The sequence below is a fragment of the Sylvia atricapilla genome, chromosome Z (assembly GCF_009819655.1).
Source record: "Sylvia atricapilla isolate bSylAtr1 chromosome Z, bSylAtr1.pri, whole genome shotgun sequence".
Lineage (NCBI taxonomy): Eukaryota > Metazoa > Chordata > Aves > Passeriformes > Sylviidae > Sylvia > Sylvia atricapilla.
In genome coordinates this window covers 81774440-81797934 of record NC_089174.1, presented here as the reverse complement: position 1 = coordinate 81797934, position 23495 = coordinate 81774440, and the positions used below count along the sequence as shown (strand labels likewise).

The following is a 23495-nucleotide window of genomic DNA, read 5'->3' as shown; positions in this document are numbered from 1 at the left end:
AAAAAAAGGTTATTGATCATGAATGCCATATTTTAGCTGAAAATAGGCTTCATGCATAAGGGAGAAGTGAAAAGATCAAAACTAGACTACTTCTATGCTTGAAGTGATATTGTTTCAAGTCACTCTCTGGAAGACAGATTTGGTTTTATTTGTAATGAATCTTCTTGTCCCTAGGAGAAAGTCTGCAAACCACCTTAAAGGAGGAGGTAGCCACAGAAAGTGCCATAATCAGCATTCCACTGCTACTTCTCTACCATGCCTATATGAACAAATGAAGGTTTAGCTTCTTAAGGTCTACTAAAGTACTAAGATAATTGTTGGAATCACAGAATTATAGTCATACAGAACAGTTAAGGTTGGCAGGGACCTTAAAGACCTACCCCCTCTTCTGTGGCTAGGGACACCTTACTGAGCATGTCCCCTGTGAGGACAGGCTGAGGGAATTGGGATTGCTCAGCCCAGAGATGAGAAGGCTCTGGAGAGACCTTAAAGCACCTTCCAATATGTAAAGGGGGCTAAAAGAGAGCCAGAGAGGGACTTCTATAAGGGTATGTAATGACAGGACAAGGGATAACAGCTTTAAGCTGGCATTGGGTAGGTTTACACTATATGCTAGGAGAAAACCATTGTGAGGCTGGTGAGGCAGTAGAACAGGTTGGCCAGAGAAGTTGTGGATTCTGTACGCATAGTTTGTTCAGCTAAAACTTTGAAAATAATCATTCCAGTGAGACATGTTAAACAATACTCTGACAACACAGTTCCTTTTTCCTCTAATAATAAGGCTAGAGGAAGCCTTTCATCTCTGAAAAACACATCCCTAAAGAGATGTAAGCTCCTCTCTGTATGTAAGCACAGAAGCACTTTTGTGCTCCACAAGAACATTATCACCATTGTTACAAGGTCTCAAGCTCATATTGTGCAACATCCCAGTCCTAACCTGTAAAGCTCATTGTTTGAGTTTTTTATGTCAACCAAAGGTGGATGCCAGGTGTCTTGTGTGAAACACACTTTAAACATAGCACAGGAAACAGCAAATACCTTGAAGATATGAAAGAAACTGAAAACAGAGGATCCAGTAAATCAAACAACTCACTTGTGGTTAAGTAATGGTCAGCCTTACAAGTTAAAAGGCTGTTTGTATTTTAAGCAGCAGCAGCTGAGCAAGGGAAGAATATCCAAAAATCAGAAGGTGCCCACTGCCATTTGGGGAAGTAGTGCTCTTCCCGCAGTGCACAGTGCTCAGAACAGGAACAGAAACCAAGGACCAGTGATCTTAAAAAAAGGACAGAAATCTGGTACTGGAAATTGGAGAGAATTGTCAGAATTGGAAAATGGGGGAGCAGAAGAAAGAATGTGTCCAATTATTTCTGCTTTACTTTGCTGAAGACCTCTTGAGCCTTCAGTCTAAGTCTACTTAACCTAAGTCAATCAAGGATCACACCTCTGGTTTCACACACTTCCAGAAAATTAAAGAAGACATTAAAAACTCTTTTGAGTTCAGCAGCAGGAGGTATTTAAAATAAGTGAGTTTGCTCATTGCATACTCATTTGTAATGACTGCATTTTTTGTAGGAAAAAAGGAAAATTAAAAGAAAACCAAAACAGTAAAGCTTTGGTTTAAAATTAAAGCTGATTCAATTTAATGTTTTCTAATTCCCCCCATATATCTATGTACTTACACTTACATTCAGTTTCCACAGTTTCCAAATACAGATAAAGATTTGGCCAGCTTTTCAAAAAATAAAACCAAAGGAGCAAGACACAACTTCCCACAACTCTCCTACCCACAGTAATAACCAGAAAAAAAAAGAGATCTTTTCCGAGGGAAGCAGAAGAATGTAAGTTTACCATGGCACTTATAAAGGTCATGATTTTTGGAACAGCATATGTGCATGCCAGATTGGCCAAATCCTTGACTAATGCCCCATCAGGTTGGAGAAGATGAATCAAAAAACCTTTCCCAATCCAAAGAAAGAACTTATGAAATAACAGTTGACGGGTTACCCAGATCTCACAGATAACTGGTGTCTCTGGCAGGACTAAGGCATTACAGGCAAAAAGGCAAAAAAGAGTAAAATTCTCATGACTGGACCACAGTTCCAAATTTTTCAGTTATGGAAATTTCAATCATGAAGGGAGAAGAAGCCAGCCCTGGAGTCAGAGGAAAGAACACAATCACATGATACCACCTGTACCTACTCACTTTGGTACGTACTTTGGCAGCATTAAGTATGCAAAAGCCAAGCAAAACAAAAAAGCATATCCAGAGTAGACTGGAGAAAAAACAACAGAAAACAAATTCAAAAGCCCCACAACAAAGAAGTCAAGTGGACACCAAACAATCTTCCACAGCACATTCTTCCCATATTTTTAACAAGAAATAAAGGGATACTATCAACTTCATGATGTTTTTGTTAAAACTCTATGTTTACAGAGTTTAAACATACAATGGAGTTAAACACTATCTAATCACCTCTATGAGTACACATTCACCTGAAATATATAATCAAATATTTAGGCATCACGCTCAATCAAAAAAGAAAAACCTCATACAATTTAATAAAATAAAGATAGTAAATACAACTTGTCATTTTATTCCTGCAAATTTCTGTTGTTTCTAGCCTGATGAATTTGAAGCTTCTCTTCAGGAGTCATTTCCTATTCAAGGTCTCACTGAAAATAGTTGTTTACAGGCATACTGCCACTGTTACATAAATATTTTAAAAGCATATGACTGCATATGTCCAGATATACCAATTTCTACACAAAATTCCAAGTTAAGAATTTTACCATTTCACCATCACAACTTTTAAAGATCATTTAGACACTTAAGTGCTAATCTAGTACAGCATCTATAAAAGGAAAGCGTTATTCCCATCCAAGAAACAAAAATAATAACGAACTCCCATATTCCCTAAAAAATAAAAACAGTAACAAAAAAAATCACATACCCCAACAATCCTCTTCATAGCATCCAGCTTTGCAGAATCTTTACTGCTTTCCAACATTTGTTTTAGGTCTTCATTTCTACAGTAGAAATACAGTAAAGCATCAATTAGAAACACAAAAAAATCAAACCAGAATACCATTTTTATATTCTTGCATCAGTTCAGCAACTTACAGTGAAACACTGTTCCCTCTTGCCCACTTTCATGTTGTATTTAATAACACTCTGTATAATGAAGTGTTTAGCAAAAGAATGTATCAGATTCTAATAATAACATCAGACTATGCAACTTAAATCTGCTGTTAGCCGAACCTGTCTTGAAGGCTGAAATCTTAAAGCACAAGAAGAGCTTAGTTTAAGCCAACAGTCCATTCACTCCGCCCTGGTCCCCCAGGGAGGGCCAGATGCAATAACCAGAAGTAGTCATGTTCGTGCTAAAATATAGTATCAGATTATGTAAGTCACTGAAAAGCTCAGACTTCAGTATTTCACTAAGATCTGAATTTCACTAAGGATCAGGGATATAACCTTGTGCTCGTACCTGCCTTTCTGGACTGTAAACTGCTATCCCTGTCCTCAGCATTAAAAGCTTCAGATCTGTAGTATGTTCTACAAGCTGTAAGGCCAAGACAGCCTGATGATTAGACACATACAGTGTCCAAGCATTTTTTACAGCTAAAATAGAATTCTCCCACAAAAATATCAAGTTAATAAGAAGTGTTCTCTTGTAGATAAAGCTTTTCATTAGCAATCACTAATAAGAAGCCTCATCCTCCTCAGCTTTTTAGATGTAAACAGATCACAGTCCAGCTGCCCTTACAGACTATGAAAGTTTACAAAAAAGATTCATTGAAAAAATAACTTTTTCTTAACACCTGGATTGCCCGATTTACTGAAAGATACAAGCAAACTTGAGATACTTGCAATATTCCAAAGAATTCTGAAGACTTTTCAAGTCTACAAACCCTGTGAACATTCACACAAGTGAAAGGCAACACGGTGCACAGACCATGGCTAGACATGTCTGGATGTCCACCAAACCATTCTTTCACTCCCTTCCTGAAGCAAGGTGGGGTAAGAAAATAGGATAGAAAAAAACCTCATGTGTCAAGATAAAGACAGTTTAACAAAGCAAAAGCAAAGGCTGCATGCAGAAGCAAAGGAAAACAAAATATTTATTCTCTACTTCGCATCAGCAAGCGATGTCCAGGCACTTCCCCAGGAAGCAGGGCTTTCATATACATGGCAGTTGCTCTGGAAGACCAACACCAGGAGAATCCCCTTTCTCCTTGTTCTTCACTTTTATTGATGACCAGTCACCATATGGTACGGAATTTCCCCTTGGTCCACCTGGGCCAGGAGTCCAGGCTACACATCCTTCAAGGTCTTGCCCTCCTCCAGGTTGTTAGTGAAGGGAGATATTGGAGAGACAGTCTTGACTCCAGCGTGAGCACTGCTCAGCAACAGCTACAACACTGGTGTGTCACCAACACCCTTCTCACCACCAACACAAAGCACAGCATGATGAAGACTGCTAATTCCATCTCAGTCAGATGAAATATAACCAGGCAAGATTTCAAAAGTGAATGCAGAACCGGGGTGTATTCTGATTAATCACTGCCCTCAGAATTTCATATGGGAAGAAGAAAAGGGTGTAAGCCAAAGCTGGCATTAGTTACAATACTGTCATTTGTTCGGTCATAAACTTTTAAAAAAACTTTTTCCAACGTGCAAGGGACAGAGTCATTCTAATAAAGATTTCCTAAAAAAATATTTTTTCAGTGCCAGTACTGCGTCTGTTTTGTGTCTCTCCACAAAAAATCCAAATTGCCCACATTTCAGTATACACCACATAAGAACTGAAATCAGATGGAAAAAACCCCCCAACAAAACAATCAACACATTTCCTACTGAACTAACGCACATAAAACTCAGGATACCTACATGCAACTTAAATTTGAAGTGTAACTCCTTTTTCAAAATCAAGTGTTTCATGAAATAATTGGATCAATCTATTACAAATTCCTTATATCATAAATACTTACTTTGCTTGACAGTTTAATATTTAATTATTATCTTAAGAACAACCCCCACCACCACCAAAAAAAAAAAAAAAAAAAAGGAAGAATTCTATTTCCTTGCCTGCTTTAGTACCACTTCCCAAATATCACTGGTAATTCCCCATTTTGTCTGCACTACACTCAAAGGTTTTTATGTTTTAGTTACTCCTGGACTCCTGCCTTTAGTATACTCCTGGACTTGTTCAAAGACCTGTAAGGCCAGTTTTCCATTGCTTCATTTGCTGGGTTGTGTACTTTTCAATTCACCATTCAGTTTTGTCCTGCAGTTTTGCATCCTGCTAAGATCAGCTTAGTAAGTCTATCATAGCCAGACATCATCTTCATGGCAAGTGGTAACATCTCATCTACCTTCTTCTTGTAACACCACTCAAGACCGTCTGTTAAAAATAAATAATGCTGTGATGTCTCATATGTTTACCTATGGTCTGCATTCCTGTTCCAGGATAAAGGCACACCTTTCTCTACATTAAACTCTAAATTTTTCTGATTTTACTCAAAGATGCTTGTATTCACCACTATATCATCACACTTCTTTGAGTCACTCTGTATTTCCCCCTCAGATCTATATCCTTACTTTTTATATCAGAAACAAAGTATTTGTTGGTTTGGGGCTGTACATAAAATATCATTAATAATTTGTGCTTTTTACCTTTCAGTTCCTCTGTATAGTTCCATTTGCAATTAACTTTTTAGAAAGTGTAACTCTGATTTAATTTTTAGCATCTCCCTTTATTTCCATCACTCTTGGCCACAGGAACAGCTTATTTTGCTGACCATTCCTACCCACCTATTCTTCATAGGATACCAAGTAAATCTCAGTTCTTTTTGATCAGCTTCAAGTGCCTTGCCTGAGACTTTTGCTCTAGCTGTATACAGAAATTCAGAAATCTCTAATTCTTTCTGCTGAAGTTGTAATTCTTATCTGTGCAAGAATCTGTAAGATGCAGTAAAAGTTACACAGTAAAAGACAGGACTTGATTTAGAAAGTTGCTTTTAGTCCTATGTTTCTGCTTCCAGTTTCTTACTGTTGTTGCAAAACATGAAATATGCAAAAATTTTCTTAAGAGAAGATGTTCTTTAATGTTTCGTCTTTGTGTACTTTCAAGACAAGTCAACAACAAATGAGATTCAATCTCTGAAATGGACAGCAGCTAACAAGCAAGTTCAAAGTGAGGTCTGTGTGCTAGAAAGACAAATTACTTGTCTGTAGAATTGCCTTGTTAAGGTTTAGGGCTTGACATGTTTCAATGATCTCAGACCCCAGGTGAGGTTAGCAAAGCTTGGGAAGAAGCATGCACTTCTGAGAGCAGACAAAGAATGCAAAATTTATGAGCCACAAGGATGTTGTGCAGAACCCCCAAGACAAGGAGGAAACTAATAAAGACAACTCAACAACAGGGTGGAATCAGCTCCAACTAGGTAAAAGGTAATTCTGGCAAGGGGAGATAATGTGATAATGTCCCAGTGATTTAAAAAATCACTGACACAGAATAAGAGAAAAGCTGAGCATGCAGACCAGTTATCCTGAGAAGCAAGAGATTCATTAACCAATGAAAGGTAGAATACTAATTAATAAACAAACAAACAAAAAAAGAATATGTCAATGAAGTGGAAAATGTAGAAATAATAATCTGAACTTGAAGATCAAGTAGCAAAAATGGAGGAAGTTACACAGAACAAGATCAAAATACATACTGAAGACTTTCTCCCAGAATGTAACAAATAAGAAGAAATAATAAAAAGGTGAATTCAAGATGTGAAGACAGGAAAAGTGTTTAATAATGAAGTGTAATTCTAAATGCTTATAGAAAATATTCTATCACACACTTCAAATTAAATCATTTTGTACTGTGAGCTGGGATGATAACCCACAGAAATTTATACATGAAGACCTGTTTTCAGCCAGCCTTGTTTCCATAAGAGAAAAGCAGCAGAGGAAAAATAAAGAAAAATAGGAATTAAAGAACACGTTCTTGATTAACTCATTTGGAAATTAATTGTTACTTGAATTGATGGTTTGTTTGGGTTTTTAAAAATCTATTCTAACAAATCATAATCCAAGATTAGCAAATATTAGATACTTACAGAGTAAAATATTGCTCCATACATCCACAGGAATCACCAGCAGCAGCAAGGCTTTTTTCTTCTACAGTTAGATATGGTTTCAGTGTAACATCAAAGTTTTTCCCTTTAAGAACTGACTTAATAGTGCAAGACACCTCAATTATTTTGCCCAGCATTGTGGAGTTTTGTTCCATTCTTTTACGTGAAGTATGTAAGAAACCAATAAAAAAAAATTACTGCACTCAACCAAGCTTGCCTGCCAAGAGTGAGGTCTATTCTAAAAAAAAGAAAATCTTACAAAGTAACAGGATACCCACTCCCTTGCTGTTTTAACTTCCAGAAACAAATACCATATGCAGATTTCAAAGGTCATTTCCCTCCAAAAACAACTCTTATCAGCAGCCTCAATGAACAATGGAAAAAGCAAATGCATTTCAGTCTTTGGTAACACAGTCTATTTTCATCTTTTGATAAAAAGATGAAAATATTTTCATCTTTTGATCATTAAGAATTTTCAAGGAAATTTCACTCCTTAAATAAAATCCCTCAAAATAGAAAGTAGAAATGTAAGCTTTGCAGTCACACTAGCATTCATGTGACTGAATTCTATACTCATTAGTTATACTGAGGTGACAGTTCCTCAATACACAATCCTAGACAAATACTTTCTTTATCACCTACCTCCACTTGCCAGGGGCTTGGGAAAATGCAAGCAACCCTCAGCTGCATTAATACCTTTGCCTCTCCCTGCTAAAACTTTGAGAGAGATTCTACTCTGACAGAGTTACGTACATATTATAGATGACTGAAATACAAACTTTATTACTTCAGGAGCAACACCAGGTTTAAAGCCTAATCTGATAGTTGATGAACGATGCAGAGCTATATAAGCAGGAAAGCAAGGATCCCAACAACAGCAGATGCAAAAACCACCAAACTTTTGCCAGAGCATATAGTCTCAGCCATTTTTCCTAACAATAAGAAGAAGCAGAATGACTTTCCAAGACCAAAAATACAAAAAAAAAAAAGAAGATTCCTATTTGTCTGCCCAATGATGCAACATTTTAAGACTGTAACAAGATTTCCCTTGAGTTGCCAAGCATAATCTAGTGTCTTAACATCTACTTCAATACAGGCCCACTGTCCTCAAAAGCTGCAAGCTGAAAGCACTGGTATGGACTGCAATTAGAAATATTATACAAAATACTAAGTATGTGCTATTAAATATGATCGTTGTATACTTTCAAGACAAGTCAACAACAAATGAGATTCAATCTCTGAAATGGACAGCAGCTAACAAGCAAGTATTTGTATAGCATCTACCATAAAAGGCAACAAGTCAATTATTAACATCAGGAATCAGTTCCCAGCTGCCTTTGTAATCTTTACCACCACAGGCTTGTATTCTACAGCACTAGAATTTGAAAGCTAAAGGAGTGTAAATTAAAAATGCAAACTCATTATCTAACTTTCATGGCAAGTATCACACATGGGAGATCTGCAATGACACAACATGATGGACACCACAAAACACGTCCCAAATAATATGTTCTCCTTCAAACATTGTGAATGTTAAGTGGAGGTAGTTTCTAACTATCTTCTATGTTTTTATATTGTACAGTTGCAGCATTTGAAATACACACTATTTTTTTCCTTCCACATGAAAGCACTGCTTTCTTCATACCTTTGTACCATTTGTAGATATGATAAGGGTATGGTCGTAGGACCAGTGATAGACCTACCAGTTTGGATTAATCTTACAGATGTTAGTATCAGAAAGTAAACAAAAAAACACCAGTTAATCTTTTTTAGTTCTTATGCTCTTTCTAGTGCTCTCTCCTCCCCTGCCATTAAAAACCACAATCTGTACAACTATTCCAAGATAAACGGGGTGGTAGGTGTAGGGGTGTGGTAAGTGTGTGGAGTGTAGGGAACAAAAGAGAAGACAAAAAACAACCTCAGATCTTGCCAGTCACAAGATTATGCTTTAACAGCCTGGAGTCCTATGCTAGAAAACACTTTGATCACCTTACTCTGCATGATGATTATGGCAAAGAGCATCAAAAGAAAAGTTCTGAATATGCCATCCTACTGTCAGCACACATTTGGTCACAAAAACTGACATCTTGCTGAGGATAAGGCTAGGATTACAGATTCCATTAAGCAATGTTACCCACTTCTACAGAAAAAAAAAGTCAGGCTGAACTATTCATCACTGAGGTTTAAACAGCTATGTCAGTGATAAATCTGGGCCTCTCTCTCAGTTACTTTGTCTCCCTGTAGGAAATATGACAAACTTCTAGTTATACTAAAATATTAATCCAGAATCTGCAGCATGTCGTTTGGCATTCATTAAGAAGAAAACACTTGCTCCACTCTGGTAAAATAGACATTAGTTTTCTTTTTGTTTTCAAAACATCTTAACATTAAACATTAAAGATTTTCAAGTTTTGCTACAGTTCTGATGTACTGAAAGACAGCTGCTGAAAGAAGTCATGCAGTAATCATAAGCCCTTTTTGTAATAAAGCAGAAGGTTCATGGGTATCAAAACCACAACTAAAGCCCAACCAGCAAGGCAACCACAACCTTGGTTGTAACCTAAGTTGTAATCTTCCCAAGGAAAGGAGAGTGAACTCTAAACAAATAAACCCTGGTGAGACAGAGGGTCTTCATATATAAGAACAGCACTACAGCACTGCCAAGTAAGATACAGAAAGTGGTAAACAAATCCACCACTAGGGAGGAAGCAAGCTTCACAAGTTTTAGTATTATGGAAAAAACCTCTTATAGAACAGAATTACAGAAGTTTCATTCAGCTGAGTTTTAACAATGCATTTCTTGTTTTAGATTTTACACCCACTGCATAATTTCAGTTACACAATATCAATTGCACTGTTAATGCATTCAAGAGACTTCGGTTGGCAGGACATACTTTTAACCATAGCATACTAAAATGATTTTTTTTTTTGCCTTCAACATAAAATTCAAAAAAATGTGAATGTTACCAAGTGTGAAGCAGAAAATACACATTGGCAGAGCAGTGTAACCTTTACTCTTGGCACCTGAGTAGCAATAAGGTCCTAGGGAACAACCTATGTTTCCTTAAAAATAATTTTTTCTTGACATTTTACTGGCAGTGCAAAATTTTTAAAATAAATTGGTCTATTCTAGGTCATGCTATTGTGTAAACTCTAAACAAGTTTGAACTTAACATTTACAGAGGAACTGCAAATTGATTTCAGACCCATAAAACATGGAAGCTTAATTGGCAGCAAATACATGCTGCAATTTGAGTTAATTTTGTTGATTTAGGGTCTTCTTCTAGCAGGAAATTAAGAAATCTGAGTTTCACTGTGTTTCGGTCTATGCCACAAACTGTTTGAATGACATCTTGTGGTGCTGTTCAGTACTACCATCCTCTTCCATTGTAACAATGTATTCACTTCTAATTCACGACATAGAATTCAATTACTTCAAGGAAGTTTTGAATCACATGGCTACGAATGTAGCTGTTCTATGGCTTAAAGAGAAATTGAGACAAGAATTTATTTCTTTTTCACCCACCCCTAATTTTTCTTCCTAAAAAAGAAGCAGATTACAGAAAAAGTAAACTCAATAGTTTTAAAGGACAGACTAGAGATGCAAGGAAAACCAGGATAACTATAGTATCCTGTGACAGCCACAGAGAACAAAACCAGTTATAGTCTGACCAGAAGCATAATTTAACTCATTCAATTGTTCTTTTGTCACTAATTTCTCAAAGCGCTTGCAATTTGGATGGTTAGTTACAGTCTTTCCTCTTCATCGAGGAAACAAAAAAGCATAAAGTTAAAAACTAAATAAAGCATCTCTGTTGCGAATAGGTAGCACCTGAGCAATACCTGAGAACACCTGTAAGTTGTTGCTATCACCACCATCAGTGCAGATATGTAGACTACCTACATCTCAAAAGCTCTAACCAGATGGCAGCTAGCATAATAGAGAAGTTTTAAAATCCCTTCTGGATCAGACTGTGATTTCAGCTAAGACTATCTGCGGTCAGTAGAGTTGTAAAGGACACTATTTCACCCAGCAACAAGAAATGCTGTCTGAAAGGATGAAAAGACTCAGCCTTACAGTGGCACTGCATATAACCTTTTCTGATGGTATCCGCACCACCAATACTGCAGGGAAACTTCTGCCAGAGACAGACAAATCTTCCTCAGTGGAAGAAAGTTTCCTGAAGGCTGAAAGAGTGTCACAGGGAGTGGTGCTGCCACTCAAATGGTTGTGTCAACTTAGAGTCTGTCTTGAAGCTAGCTCAGAATTTGCAGACATTTGTAGATCACTTTGCAGCATTTGACAGATGTGAAAAAATTATGAGAAAGCGAGACTGCAGTATCACAGAATATTCTCAGCTGCAAAGGATCCACAAGGATAACTGAATCCAATGCCTAGTGTTTCCAGCTTTCCCAAAAACTGTGAGAAAAAGCTTCTTTTACCACGGCAGAGGTGGTGTTGCCAGAACCTACTCAGTGCTAGTATATTTACATATATGTCCAGGTTTCAGAAGCACAGTTTAACGGCATTACAATGCTGTTCATCCTCTGGCAGAATGTCAAAACCATTCTGGTTTCCTCCAAGTATCCAAACTATCAAGGGGTGGCACTGACAAGGAGAGCCTTCACAAAAAGCAGAACAAGAAAAATGTCGACTTTCAGTCTTGTAACAGTTGCAGATCCATCAGTTTAATACCATTCAGGATGCAGATCAAAGCAAATACATGACAACACAGAAAATACGCAGAAACCACAGCGAAGACCTTAAACTGTAAAACTTGCCTTTCTGAGCAAATAAAAAAGCCTCACCAAAATATAGTGACTGCATTACAGAGTCAAAAATTACAGTAACTACATTACAGCAAATCAACAGTTCATTGCTTGCATCCTCATATGTGCCAAGTGCATGGCAATAAGAACCACTCATTGTGTGTCATTTCCCATCAGATCTGACAGATTTCAGCAGAAGTGTTCTGCAACAGCATGCCCACATTTGTACACTGCATTTAGCTCCTATCCTTACACTAACCAGAGGGTTTAGATGTTACTTGTAGACTCATCAGTTCATCCAAACCATCCATCTTTGCTGGGCTGTACATCCTACTGAAACTGGCATATCACCATATTGGTGGGCATAGGGCCATTTTAACAGATGGAGAAAGAAAGAAGTTGTGCCAATGAGCCAGTGGATGCATCAAGTTTGAATATTAGAGCTGGAGTCTCCTCCAAGAATTTCAGAAATGGCAATCTATGTACAATCTCTCTGTGACTGGTTGAACAGAATATGCCAAGACAAAACTAGATCAATTTAAGACTCCAAGAACACCTCTGGCAGCTGTTGAAAGCAAGTTTTTAGGTCTGATGGGTTTGGAAAAGTCTTCTGCACAGAGAATTGGGGAATGAGTATCTTAATGAAATCACCACCTTCAGCTCTCTGCAAAACAGGCTTGCAAATCTCTGCAAAGAAAAATGAGTTTGCAGCACTGCCGAGTTTTCTGACGAATGGCTAACAAAACATGTAAGCCAGAACTGCAATAAAAAAAATCTAATAAATTACAAACGTATTTTGCTTGGCAGAAATACAGTGATGCAAATCAGTAAAGTTGAAAATGTGTGTTATAAATTTTGCCATCTGCTTCAATACTGTACTTAACAATTGACATCTACTGATGTACTCCTATGGTTCACCTCTAAGATTTTACATTTTATCAGATAAAGCAATAAAGCAAAGTTTTATTGATGAAATTGTACCATTTCCAAGTACGAAACATTATAATATTCCAATTTTACATGGAGGCAAGTTTTGTTTAAAAGGTAATTAATATAGATGAAAATCCTCTGTCCACCCAAAATTAACTGTAGGCAGTTATAGCTGTAGTCTAATATATACACAATTAACAGGGATTCTGTGTTTCTAATTAGCTCTCCAGGTACTCTTACATGTTGGAAGGTGGTGAGAATTTTCACTCCGCCACTTACAGCAATAATAATGTAATAAAGCATAATGTAACTACAAAAATATTCTATTAACTTAGGTGATGTGAATCTACACTAAACAGGAGATTTTGAGATTCCAGCTAGCCAGTGCTTACTGCATGGAGTCCATCAATCTAGAACACAGAGAAACAGGTGAAGGCCCATGTGCTGGATTCAGCTTGTCCATAAGATTCACATAACCCAATGGCTTTTTCAAATTTTTCACTGAAAACTTCTGTTGTGGGCAAAGACTTCTCTGCACACTGTTCCCATTACTCCGGGAACCAGAATCTGATCCTTTTTCTTCTTTTTGAAACATGTGGGACATGTGAATATCTAGAATATAACCAGTTCAAAGAAAAGTGTCAAACTATTAACCTGAACACACAAACACATTCTTAAAACATAAATACACAAGTTGTATAAAGGAACACCACACATGCCAGTTCGTTTGACAAGTGCGAAAGAGGAAGAGAGGAAGGAGAGCAACAACCATCTCCAGTCATGCAACAGGGCCCTTTCCACACAAGAAGGCTCAGACTGACTCATTGCATGTATGGAGGATCTTTCAATCATTTAGTTATTGAGATGGTTAACAGAATGAATGCAAAAATTCCATTCACCGAACACCAGATCCACTTCATTCATCTAACTAACAAAAAGGCTTTAAAAGCAGTACATACCAAAAGCACAAGTTCTATTTGCCTCTTTAGTCAGGATTAAATACTCACAGAAAAAGCTAGCAGCAGTATAATACATTTGTTATGAAATCTCTTATTCAAGAACAGTTTCAGTTTAGTCAACACCAATAAGAAATCTGTTTCTTATGTACATGTTGTACGTAATACTCCAGAGAGATCAGAAAACTCTTTCCCCCCTCTCTTTTGTCCTAAACAGTCACCTCATAGAAGCAGATGAAAGTTGTATTCTTAACTTTTTTATTTTCACTGCAGTGAATACATACAGTGTATCTAATTTATACTAGAGAAACTTTGGATTTCCAATTTAAGTCAACCAATACTGATTGGTGCCTCTGTGTGAGCCCTTCTCTCACAAAATTGAAGACAACTTATCCCAACAACTTCACTACTTTAATAACCATTTAGGCTTACCTCTTTGTGACAAACAGGAGAAGACAGACAACACAAAGAAAAGAGACTGAACTTTTTCAATAAAGTGTTTACAGCAGTATCTTGATACTTATACATTAACTATATGACATTGTTTCGATCAGCTGGCAACAGGCAAGCACCAGGTTCTGGTTCAACTCTTACTGTAATTATGTTCTGGGACATAAATTATATGTATATATCCCTCTGCTGAGGAGTATTTCTTGTCTCATCAGTAGACCTAAAGAAGAATCCTCCTTCCTCAGCAACAAAAAAAAAGTTTGCCAAGCACTGAAACAACAGTATGATATCAAGACACGATCAGCAATGATGAGAGACAATCTAGAGAGATCAGCAAACAACGTTTAAAAAGCTCTAACAGTAATTTTCATTTCACCAGTGAGATATTTCACTAAACCCACACCTTCATGCACAAGATGCAAGGACACATCTTGCATTTCTCTGTATTCTCTTACTTTGCCTTCTGAAGAGCAGGTTTTGCTATATAACTAGAGTGAACTCTTAGAAATACAATGAACAGCATGATGAATGACTAATGCATTTTCCAACTAGAGTGCCACACAGTCTGCTTTTCTAACAATTACCCTCACTTGCAGTCCAGTGGCGTTTTCAAGCTACAGAAATTTTCACACTACACAAATCACCCTCCCTTCACAGTGTCTGTTCCTCAGCTACCCAACCCATACTCAGAGTTTAACCACGCAAGTGTTAAGCTGAAGTGAACTGCATTAAGTGAATTGTGGATAAAGCCCTATTTCAGCAAGAATTCACTTGTCAGCTAAAAAAGACCACAGACAGCAATATCTGTTTTCCTCTCAAGTCATTCCTGTTACAGAGGATTACACTCCTGTAAGTGTAAGAGCAAGTCTAGAGGAGCAATAAATTAATTTGGCATGCTCACATATTGGCAGGTCAACCAGCTGTTCTGGTTCTTCCACACTAAAGGACATCCATATACATACACATGTACAAATCATTTCAGGACCACAGAGCAGTTATTCCCTGTGACCACTGGGGAGCCTTGGGTAGAATCACTCAACTCAGCTTCTGCATCTAATAAAACAGAGAGATATACCTGCAAAACAGTCCTAAGTTTAGGGGTAATGTGGAAAACTATGGCCATGATCAAAGAACAGGATACCCTTCACCCCATGGAAAAAAAGAAAGTAGCAAAATAATGGTTTCGAAATAAAGTCCCAAGTTGTTTCTAGGGAAGAGGACAAAAAAAGAAGGGTGCAAACAACGTAAATCAGCTACAACACACAGATCCACAGAAGCACAGTGGATACTACAGCTACACTACAGCAGTGAAAATCTGAACTGGAACAAAACAAAAAAGTGAAGTATTTAGCAAAAGAGGAGGGGAAAAAGAAATGAGACTCATCTGACAAACTGAGGAGGCCCATCAGCTACTGTCTCACAGTGCTAAGCATTAGAGTGCCAGGAGCTTCATGTTTTCGTGATTTACTCTGCTGTGGCTCACAAATAAACACATCAGTCGAGGTTCCCAGAGCATAGATGTTCTCTTTGTGCAGAACAATCAAACTGAAGACGCAGCAATTGATTTTCTAATGTACATGAGACCTTAGTTTATGGTGCTTTTTATTGGTTGCTCCTGGAATAGATTTCCAATTCGTTGTAGAATACAACTCCAGCTTAGCAAACCTTTTGATCCTTCAATTTGGTCATTCTTCCTCTCCAATCCACTTTTACTTTAAGGAGCTGAAAGCCTTCTGTACCTTTCTGTGCACTTGTCTGGGTTTTTTTTATCTTCTCCATTTCCTCATTTTGACTTCTGACCAAGGCACTGTTAACACTGTTAACACCCACTTCGAGCTGGCCACCTCGCCCTGATCCAACCGTAATTCCCACAAACACTTATTTTTTTTTTAGAAACACTTTATATGTATATACACATTTGACGGCAAAATTAGGACGCCTCCACCGCGGTGAGCCGCCTAAACAGAGGAGAAACGAAAAGCACCTTTCCGAACAAGCCAAAAGAAGGAGTTTGCAGATAACCCGCTATATGCGCACACTTTAAAGGCAAGGCAGAGAACTTTTCCGCGGAGTCACGAGGGGGGAGCCGAGCGGGAGGAGCGGCTCCCTCTCCAGGGCTGCTCGGACTGTCCCTGCCCGTGGGACAGCGCCCGGCCAGCCCAGCACCGCCCGCCCGGAGCCCGGGGCTCCCTGCCTTACTTCTTGGTGTCGCTGCTGAACAGCCCGAAGGCCGCGGAAGCCGAGGGGGTCACGGTGGGCGCCGCCTCCTGCGCCAGCTCGGGGGCCGCCTCTCCGCCCTGCTCGCTGTAGGCCAGCCCGTTGCCGGACATGTCGGTGCCGCTGGTGCCGCTGGTGCCGCTGGTGCCGCTGGTGCCGCTGGTGCCGCTGGTGCCGCTGGTGCCGCTGGTGCCGCTGCCCCGCCGGAGCCCCGCGGCCGCCCTGAGAGACGCCGGCCCAGCGCTGTCCCGGAAGCGCGGCGGTCACGCGGCGGGGGCGGGGCGGCACGGCCCGGACGTGCGGCCGGGGCCGGGGGCGGGAAGGGCCGAGCGGGGCCGAGCGGGGCCGGGGGCGGGGCCGAGGGCGGGGCCGAGCGGAGCCGAGGGCGGGGCCGAGCGGGGCCGAGCGGGGCCGGGGGCGGGGCCGAGCGGGGCCGGGGGCGGGGCCGAGCGGGGCCGGGGGCGGGGCCGAGCGGAGCCGAGGGCGGGGCCGAGCGGGGCCGGGGGCGGGGCCGAGCGGGGCCGGGGGCGGGGCCGAGCGGGGCCGGGGGCGGGGCCGAGCGGAGCCGAGCGGGGCCGAGCGGGGCCGGGGGCGGGGCCGAGCGGGGCCGGGGGCGGGGCCGAGCGGAGCCGAGCGGAGCCGAGGGCGGGGCCGAGCGGGGCCGGGGGCGGGGCCGAGCAGAGCCGAGGGCGGGGCCGAGCGGGGCCGAGCGGAGCCGGGGGCGGGAAGGGCCGAGCGGGGCCGGGGGCGGGGCCGAGCGGGGCCGGGGGCGGGGCCGAGCGGGGCCGGGGGCGGGGCCGAGCGGGGGCGGGGGCGGGGCCGAGGGCGGGGCCGAGCGGAGCCGAGGGCGGGGCCGAGCGGAGCCGAGGGCGGGGCCGAGCGGAGCCGAGGGCGGGGCCGAGCGGAGCCGAGGGCGGGGCCGAGCGGAGCCGAGGGCGGGGCCGAGCGGAGCCGAGGGCGGGGCCGAGCGGAGCCGAGGGCGGGGCCGAGCGGAGCCGAGCGGGGCCGAGCGGGGCCGGGAAGGGCCGAGCGGGGCCGGGAAGGGCCGAGCGGGGCCGGGGGCGGGGCCGAGCGGGGCCGAGCGGGGCCGAGCGGGGCCGAGCGGGGCCGGGAAGGGCCGAGCGGGGCCGAGCGGGGCCGAGCGGGGCCGGGAAGGGCCGAGCGGGGCCGGGAAGGGCCGAGCGGGGCCGGGAAGGGCCGAGCGGGGCCGGGGGCGGGGCCGAGCGGGGCCGAGCGGGGCCGAGCGGGGCCGGGGGCGGGAAGGGCCGAGCGGGGCCGCCCCTCGACGGCCCTCAGGCGGCTCCTTGCGCTGCAGAGCCTGGCCTGGAGCAGCAGCTCGTTTGTGGCTTTTAGAGACCGCGGTACTTCACGCTGGCGGTAGAAGTAAGGTAACCTAGATTAGAAGCAACTGTTTGCATATGAGACGCCGGAAGTATAAAAGAATAGTTCGAAGTCTTCTGAGGGAAGTTTCTCCTAAGTTCCGTTTCCTATGTGCGTCTTTCGCCCTAGCGTCTCAGGAGTAATCTGTGTTCATTAAAACACCCTTCATTCCCTCTCCTGACATATCCTGACATTCTGAGTGGATTGCAACCTTTTCGTCCTTAGGACTAAGCTCATTTCCAATAGGTTACTTGTTCACAATCAATACCTTTTATCTTCCAGAGAGGAAAAGAAAAGAGGGGGAGGGGGGAATTCTCATATTTCTCTGAAGCAGCTCTTTTATTTGCTTTTCAGCAACTTGTACTTTTCTGATTGAAACTGAGACAATACCAAGCAAATAAACTTTTTACAAAAGGGTTTACCGGTAAAGGATTTATTAGGAGTACAGGGCTGATGTAAAGGTAGTTGTCCTCAATAACTGTCTTCTATGGGTGCCAGTGGTTTATTTTTTTTATGATCTCTCAGCTTTTTTCCTGCGTATCAGTGTTTTTTGAAAGTCATGGTTTAGATTGTAAAGTGCCGTCTGTGAATATTCTTGTCCTTCTCCATTTTACTTGTTGGTTTTTTTAGACTTCCAATTTAGTTCTGCCTTTTGCACTGTTTGCAGTAACAGTCATCATAGTTTTCTTCCCCTGTAGAGAGAAAGATCTTACTATTTACTACCTTGAACTGTCACACAAACTATTGATGCACATCCAGTGATTCCATTTGAGGCAGACACCTCTCAATCACACAGAGCTAGAGAGGATTCTACATCCTGATTTTTAAAGGATCCAAAACCGAATAACCTTGTGGAGAATTGGGTCTGAACCAGACAAAAATGTATACTCGATTCTCTTTGCAGAAAGATCTGAGAATTTCTGTCGGCAGTCCTTAGAAATTGTCTCCATTTTTTGGACCATGCCTATTCCTTTCAAATTTCAAAATTTTAACAGAAACAGCACTTGAATTTTCACGCCAAATATGGTTTTGTTTACATGAAGAGGTCACTAGCTATGTCTTTTATTTGTGTACCAGGCACATATAGTGTAGGGAAGGGTAATCTATAGGAGGCCAAGTCAACATTTTGTAAGGTAGATCTGTTCTGGTTTCTTTTAAGACTGTCTGCTTGTTCTCTGAGGCAAGAAGTTAAAACTGCTTTCCTCTTTGTATAAATCTATAAAATAAGGCTGTATTAGCACTAAAAAACTCCTTAAGTGCAAGAAACTAATTTTTTTTTTACCATGTACGTCTACTACGTAGTAGTTGCTGCGTGTACTACTTAAGTAATCTTAGAGTAGATGGAAAAAGAAAACAATAGACTTGTAGAATATGTCAGAGTAATTTGTGGGAGTACAAATGGCAAAAATAAGAGAAATGGCTATTGAAGTCGATGATCATGGGGCTGTGATATGAGAAGAGAAGGAAATAGTAACAGTGATGAAGAGCTTGAAAGGGTCTTGAAAATGAGAAAAGATATACCTAAAGGTTTATGAAGTGTAATTGAAAATTGCTATCAGGAATGTTAGCTGTAAGCTTCTGCTATCAGTTCTTCATATAGTTTTTAGATTGAAATATACCACAACTGTTCAATGAAGAGCCTTTACCTGTCTAAGTTGTCTTCAATGTCACCATGCAGTGATAAAGTATTTGCACATTGAATTTATACTTGTATGTAATTATGTCAAAATTACAGAATCGTGAAACACAAATTATTCCAAATCTAAATTCTCAACTTGAACTCACTGGTTACAACATTCTATATTTCAAAGTTTTGTGCAGCATAAGAAAATGAACAGACAATTTAAAAGAGAGAACATGAAAGGCTTTTGCTTCTCAGTTTTCCACTTAGGTTCCTTTCTGAAATGATTTCACCTCCATTATTCATACCGTCTTCACAAATCTACTTACCTAGTGTCTGGTAATTACATGGTTTCTTACTTGCCATCCACAATGTTAACAACTATACAATGTGTGAACACATACAAGCATGTACACATATAAGCATGGACACAGCTTTTAGAAGTGAATTGCACTGAGAAATTATTTCCAAGGCTCAGTGGAAGGGAAGACGTATTTGTATGGACAAACATATACATTTTCATCAAAACCCATGTGTAGTGGTGTGAACACATGCATTTGAGGGGGAAAGATTTACATTGCTCAACAGGCTGTAATTTTGTAGTTCCAGCACACATTAACTTTTCTAGGCTTTCTGAAACATTGACACAAGATACTTTGCAGTGTTTTTTATCAAGTTATATATGTTTTTTGGCCAGTGGACTGCCAAATGCTTGTTTTGTGCCCTCTTGTGGCTCAGATTATTAGTATGTTATTTGTTATAGAAAGACAGGAGATGCATTTGTAAGAAAATTATTTTTCAATGGAATTCTCCATATAAGAGAAATGTCAAGCTACTGAAGGCTTTGCTCTAATAAATGCAGAATGTGCTAGTATTGCAAATTTACACAAATGTGCAAGAGTTTTAACTTGTAAATGTCATTGATAAAGGATAAGTAATCATACAATCCAAACTTCTTGTAATTTGATTTTTTTTTCAGTTATGATTTAGAAATCTGATGCATAGTAAGTTACTTTAAAATTAAGCGCCAAGAACTCATTCCCCAACCTGGAATAATGGGTTTTCAGTGTGAGGCATAAACCCAGCTTCCAGTAGTCTTGAGCAGGAAAAACACTTTAATCTGTCTCTCTCTGAGAGATTAATCAAGATTTGTGACTGTGTGGTAAATGTAATGTATAAATTCGTGTATATAACATTTTATCAAAAGTTTGATCAATTAAAAGCTACTCCAGGGGTCTCCAAGATTCCAAGGCCTATTGTGCAAGTTGTGAAACCACAACATTTGCAACAGAAATGACATGGCAGGAATGGAGATGGCCCATTCATCAAGGATGGGCCTCCACTTCACAGCTGCTGACATCTGATATCAATCTTGATAGGGGAGGATGATCAAATCAACTCCCCAAAGACGAGATTCGGGAAGACTCTGGAATCGTCTTTTCATACTTAGGGGAACCCCTTTCAAAACCTCCCTTGGAAATAAAGAGATACACGAATATTTGGACTCTCAGTGGACTTAGCCTCGGGATAAATAAACTGTAATAATTAAACGGTATGTAGAGACCCAGTATTTGTGGTCAGAGGTTGGATGGCACCTTTGCTGCTGTCACTCTGCCCGCCCAGCATTCGATGGATGTTGTCCGATTTTATTGTGGCGTTTCAATTTGATTTTGGAAAAATTGCTAAATAAATTCTTTTATTTTGAATTGGCTTCTAATCATTTGCAACAATTGTAATGAAAGCAAATGAGTGTTTTTTCAAAAGTTCCTGTTCTCTATTCCTTCTTAGCAGGATTGGCTACCATTATCCATAGAAAAGGAGCTCACATATCAACTCTGAAATCATGAGACTCCAAACTCTCTTTTATTACTTTTATTATACAGGTCTTCTGTAAACTCTAAAATTACACGATGTATGTATTTTATCTTCATCAGTTCATATTCCTTCAAATGGTTATGATAATTTTAGCTAAATGATGAATAGGAAAAGTAGAAAGCAAAAAGCAAAAGTATAGAACACAAAACAGAAATATTTGAAAAATAAAACAATTCTTCAGTTGTAGAGTTCTTTGTAATTTCTTCAAGCATGAACATGCAAACCAGATATTAGTAGAACTGAAAACATAATATTAGGTATTACTTTTAGATAGAGAATACCTTGGAATGAAAAAGATTGAGATAATACTAAAAAACTATGATGAAAATACAAATATCTCCAGTGGAATAAGTGCCGTGATACTCTTATACTATTATCAGACCTGGTGTGTTTGATGGTAATTAAAATCCATGTAAAATGGAAGGTGAACCAGCTTTCAAAACTTCACTGTGATTGAAAATCTTATTTGTTATTTTTTTCATTGTTTAATCTCCCCAGATATTTAAATATTGCACCATCAAATATGATATCAAAGCAGGAAACAAAAATAAATTGCCAACAATTTCCCATTACTCCCATGAAAGGAATGCTCACAGATCTCAAATAATAGATTTAAATGTTGAAATCTGTGTTCAAATGTTTATTACACTATATCGTAATATTAAAAAAACCCTACTCCTGAAGAATGAAAACATTTGGTTTTTTCTCAGATTTTTTTAAGTAGGAGAAGAAATTCAGGGTGTGGTGGATTCTCTCAAATACCCCAGCTAGTCATAACTATCATTCTGAGGAAGTCACCAGTTACAGATTCAGTCTTGACCTTTTTAATATAAATTCTAGGTTTCCTCCTAGATGTATTAGTGAAACAACTATAGGCTTGGGTTTGCCAATTTATCTTCTCCTTTTCTCAATCTAGAGAAACATGAAGTCTGCAGTTACAACAAAATATTTAACTGGTTTAAGTAATGAGGTTGAAATATTTTTTTAAAACCTTGTGCCTATATAAACAATTTATACTGTAACATATCTGCCTTTATTAGTATTTTAGTTTGATAGTTACAGTTTGTAACTTAAATTGATTTAAAGATTTTTTTTAAATTTAGTTTAGATCAATGGCTTTAAGAAGGGGGTACATGTACATGGTTTATGTTTATGTTTATTGTACATATTTATTGTAACATCTCTTCTGTACTGTGCTGCCATTAACTAGAAGCTCCACTGAGTTAGGCTGCTCTTGAAATACATGCCTTGACTGTTGGAATACTTCAAGTGTCTTACTGGATCCTGAGTTTTTAAAGCTAGTCAAGGCACACTTACTAAGGACTGCAACCTTTGTGTTGCTTGTGAACCTGCACATCTTACATGTTCTGCCTTTAAACTACACTAGTGCAGGTAATACATATTTGTGTTCATGCTTGATTTCTAAAAGTAAGTGAGTTGTCTGGCAGAAATAAAGAGATAAAAATCATTAAAAGAACAGCAGGTTTGTAAGATCTTCTCAGAGTGTTTCTATATCTTCCAGTCATCTTAGATCTCTCCCTAAGAACCTCTATTCAGTTATTGAGATTGAGATTGTAATTCAGTTTACTGCTGGATAAACAGCAATTACAATATGTGCAATAACAAGAAGAGAATATGGGCAATTTTGAGCAATTGGCTGTAAGCAGAGAGTAGGTTAGCATGTTGCAAGCACACTGTGTGCACATTGGGATTTCTTTGGCATGGAGTCAACTATGCATTATTCCTGGTACAGATTACAGTGGTACCAGAACAGGCTTTACTGATGTTGAATGAATATAGCATGCTCCTTTCCTCTGTAGCTGGAGCACACTGCCCTTAAAAAATAAGACCCTATTTCTACAGCATGCAGCATGTGTCATGTCCCATGGAGGTAATAAAAAAAAAAAAAAAACAAAAAAAAACAAAAACAAACCAAAAAAAAACCACAAACACCTGTTTAAGATCACAGAATCAAAAATAATCATGGAACTGAAAAGAATCATCAAATGGCTAAGGTTGGCTAGGGCCACTCTAGGTTATCTAGTCCAACCTTCTTACACAGGCAGGTTTCCCTAGACCAATGGTACTTAGGAATGTGTGCAGACAGCTTTTGAATAATCTCTTTTCTGGAGAAATGGACACCATACCCTCTCTGGGCAATCTGT

At 40.1% G+C, this 23495-nt stretch overlaps 1 protein-coding gene across 2 annotated transcripts in view; it reads right to left on the bottom strand.

Annotated features, from left to right (window-relative positions):
* Positions 1-16590, bottom strand: part of AP3B1 (adaptor related protein complex 3 subunit beta 1) — a 155437-nt gene extending 138847 nt beyond the window's left edge. For both annotated transcript variants that reach the window (XM_066340008.1, XM_066340009.1), the window contains exons 1-2: positions 16437-16590; positions 2952-3027 (exon numbers count right to left, since the gene is read on the bottom strand). In XM_066340008.1, coding sequence (XP_066196105.1) covers positions 2952-3027; positions 16437-16567 — 207 coding nt within the window. In that variant the 5' untranslated portion in view covers positions 16568-16590. The remainder of the gene's footprint in view (positions 1-2951; positions 3028-16436) is intronic.
* Positions 16591-23495: the final 6905 nt, after the last annotated feature.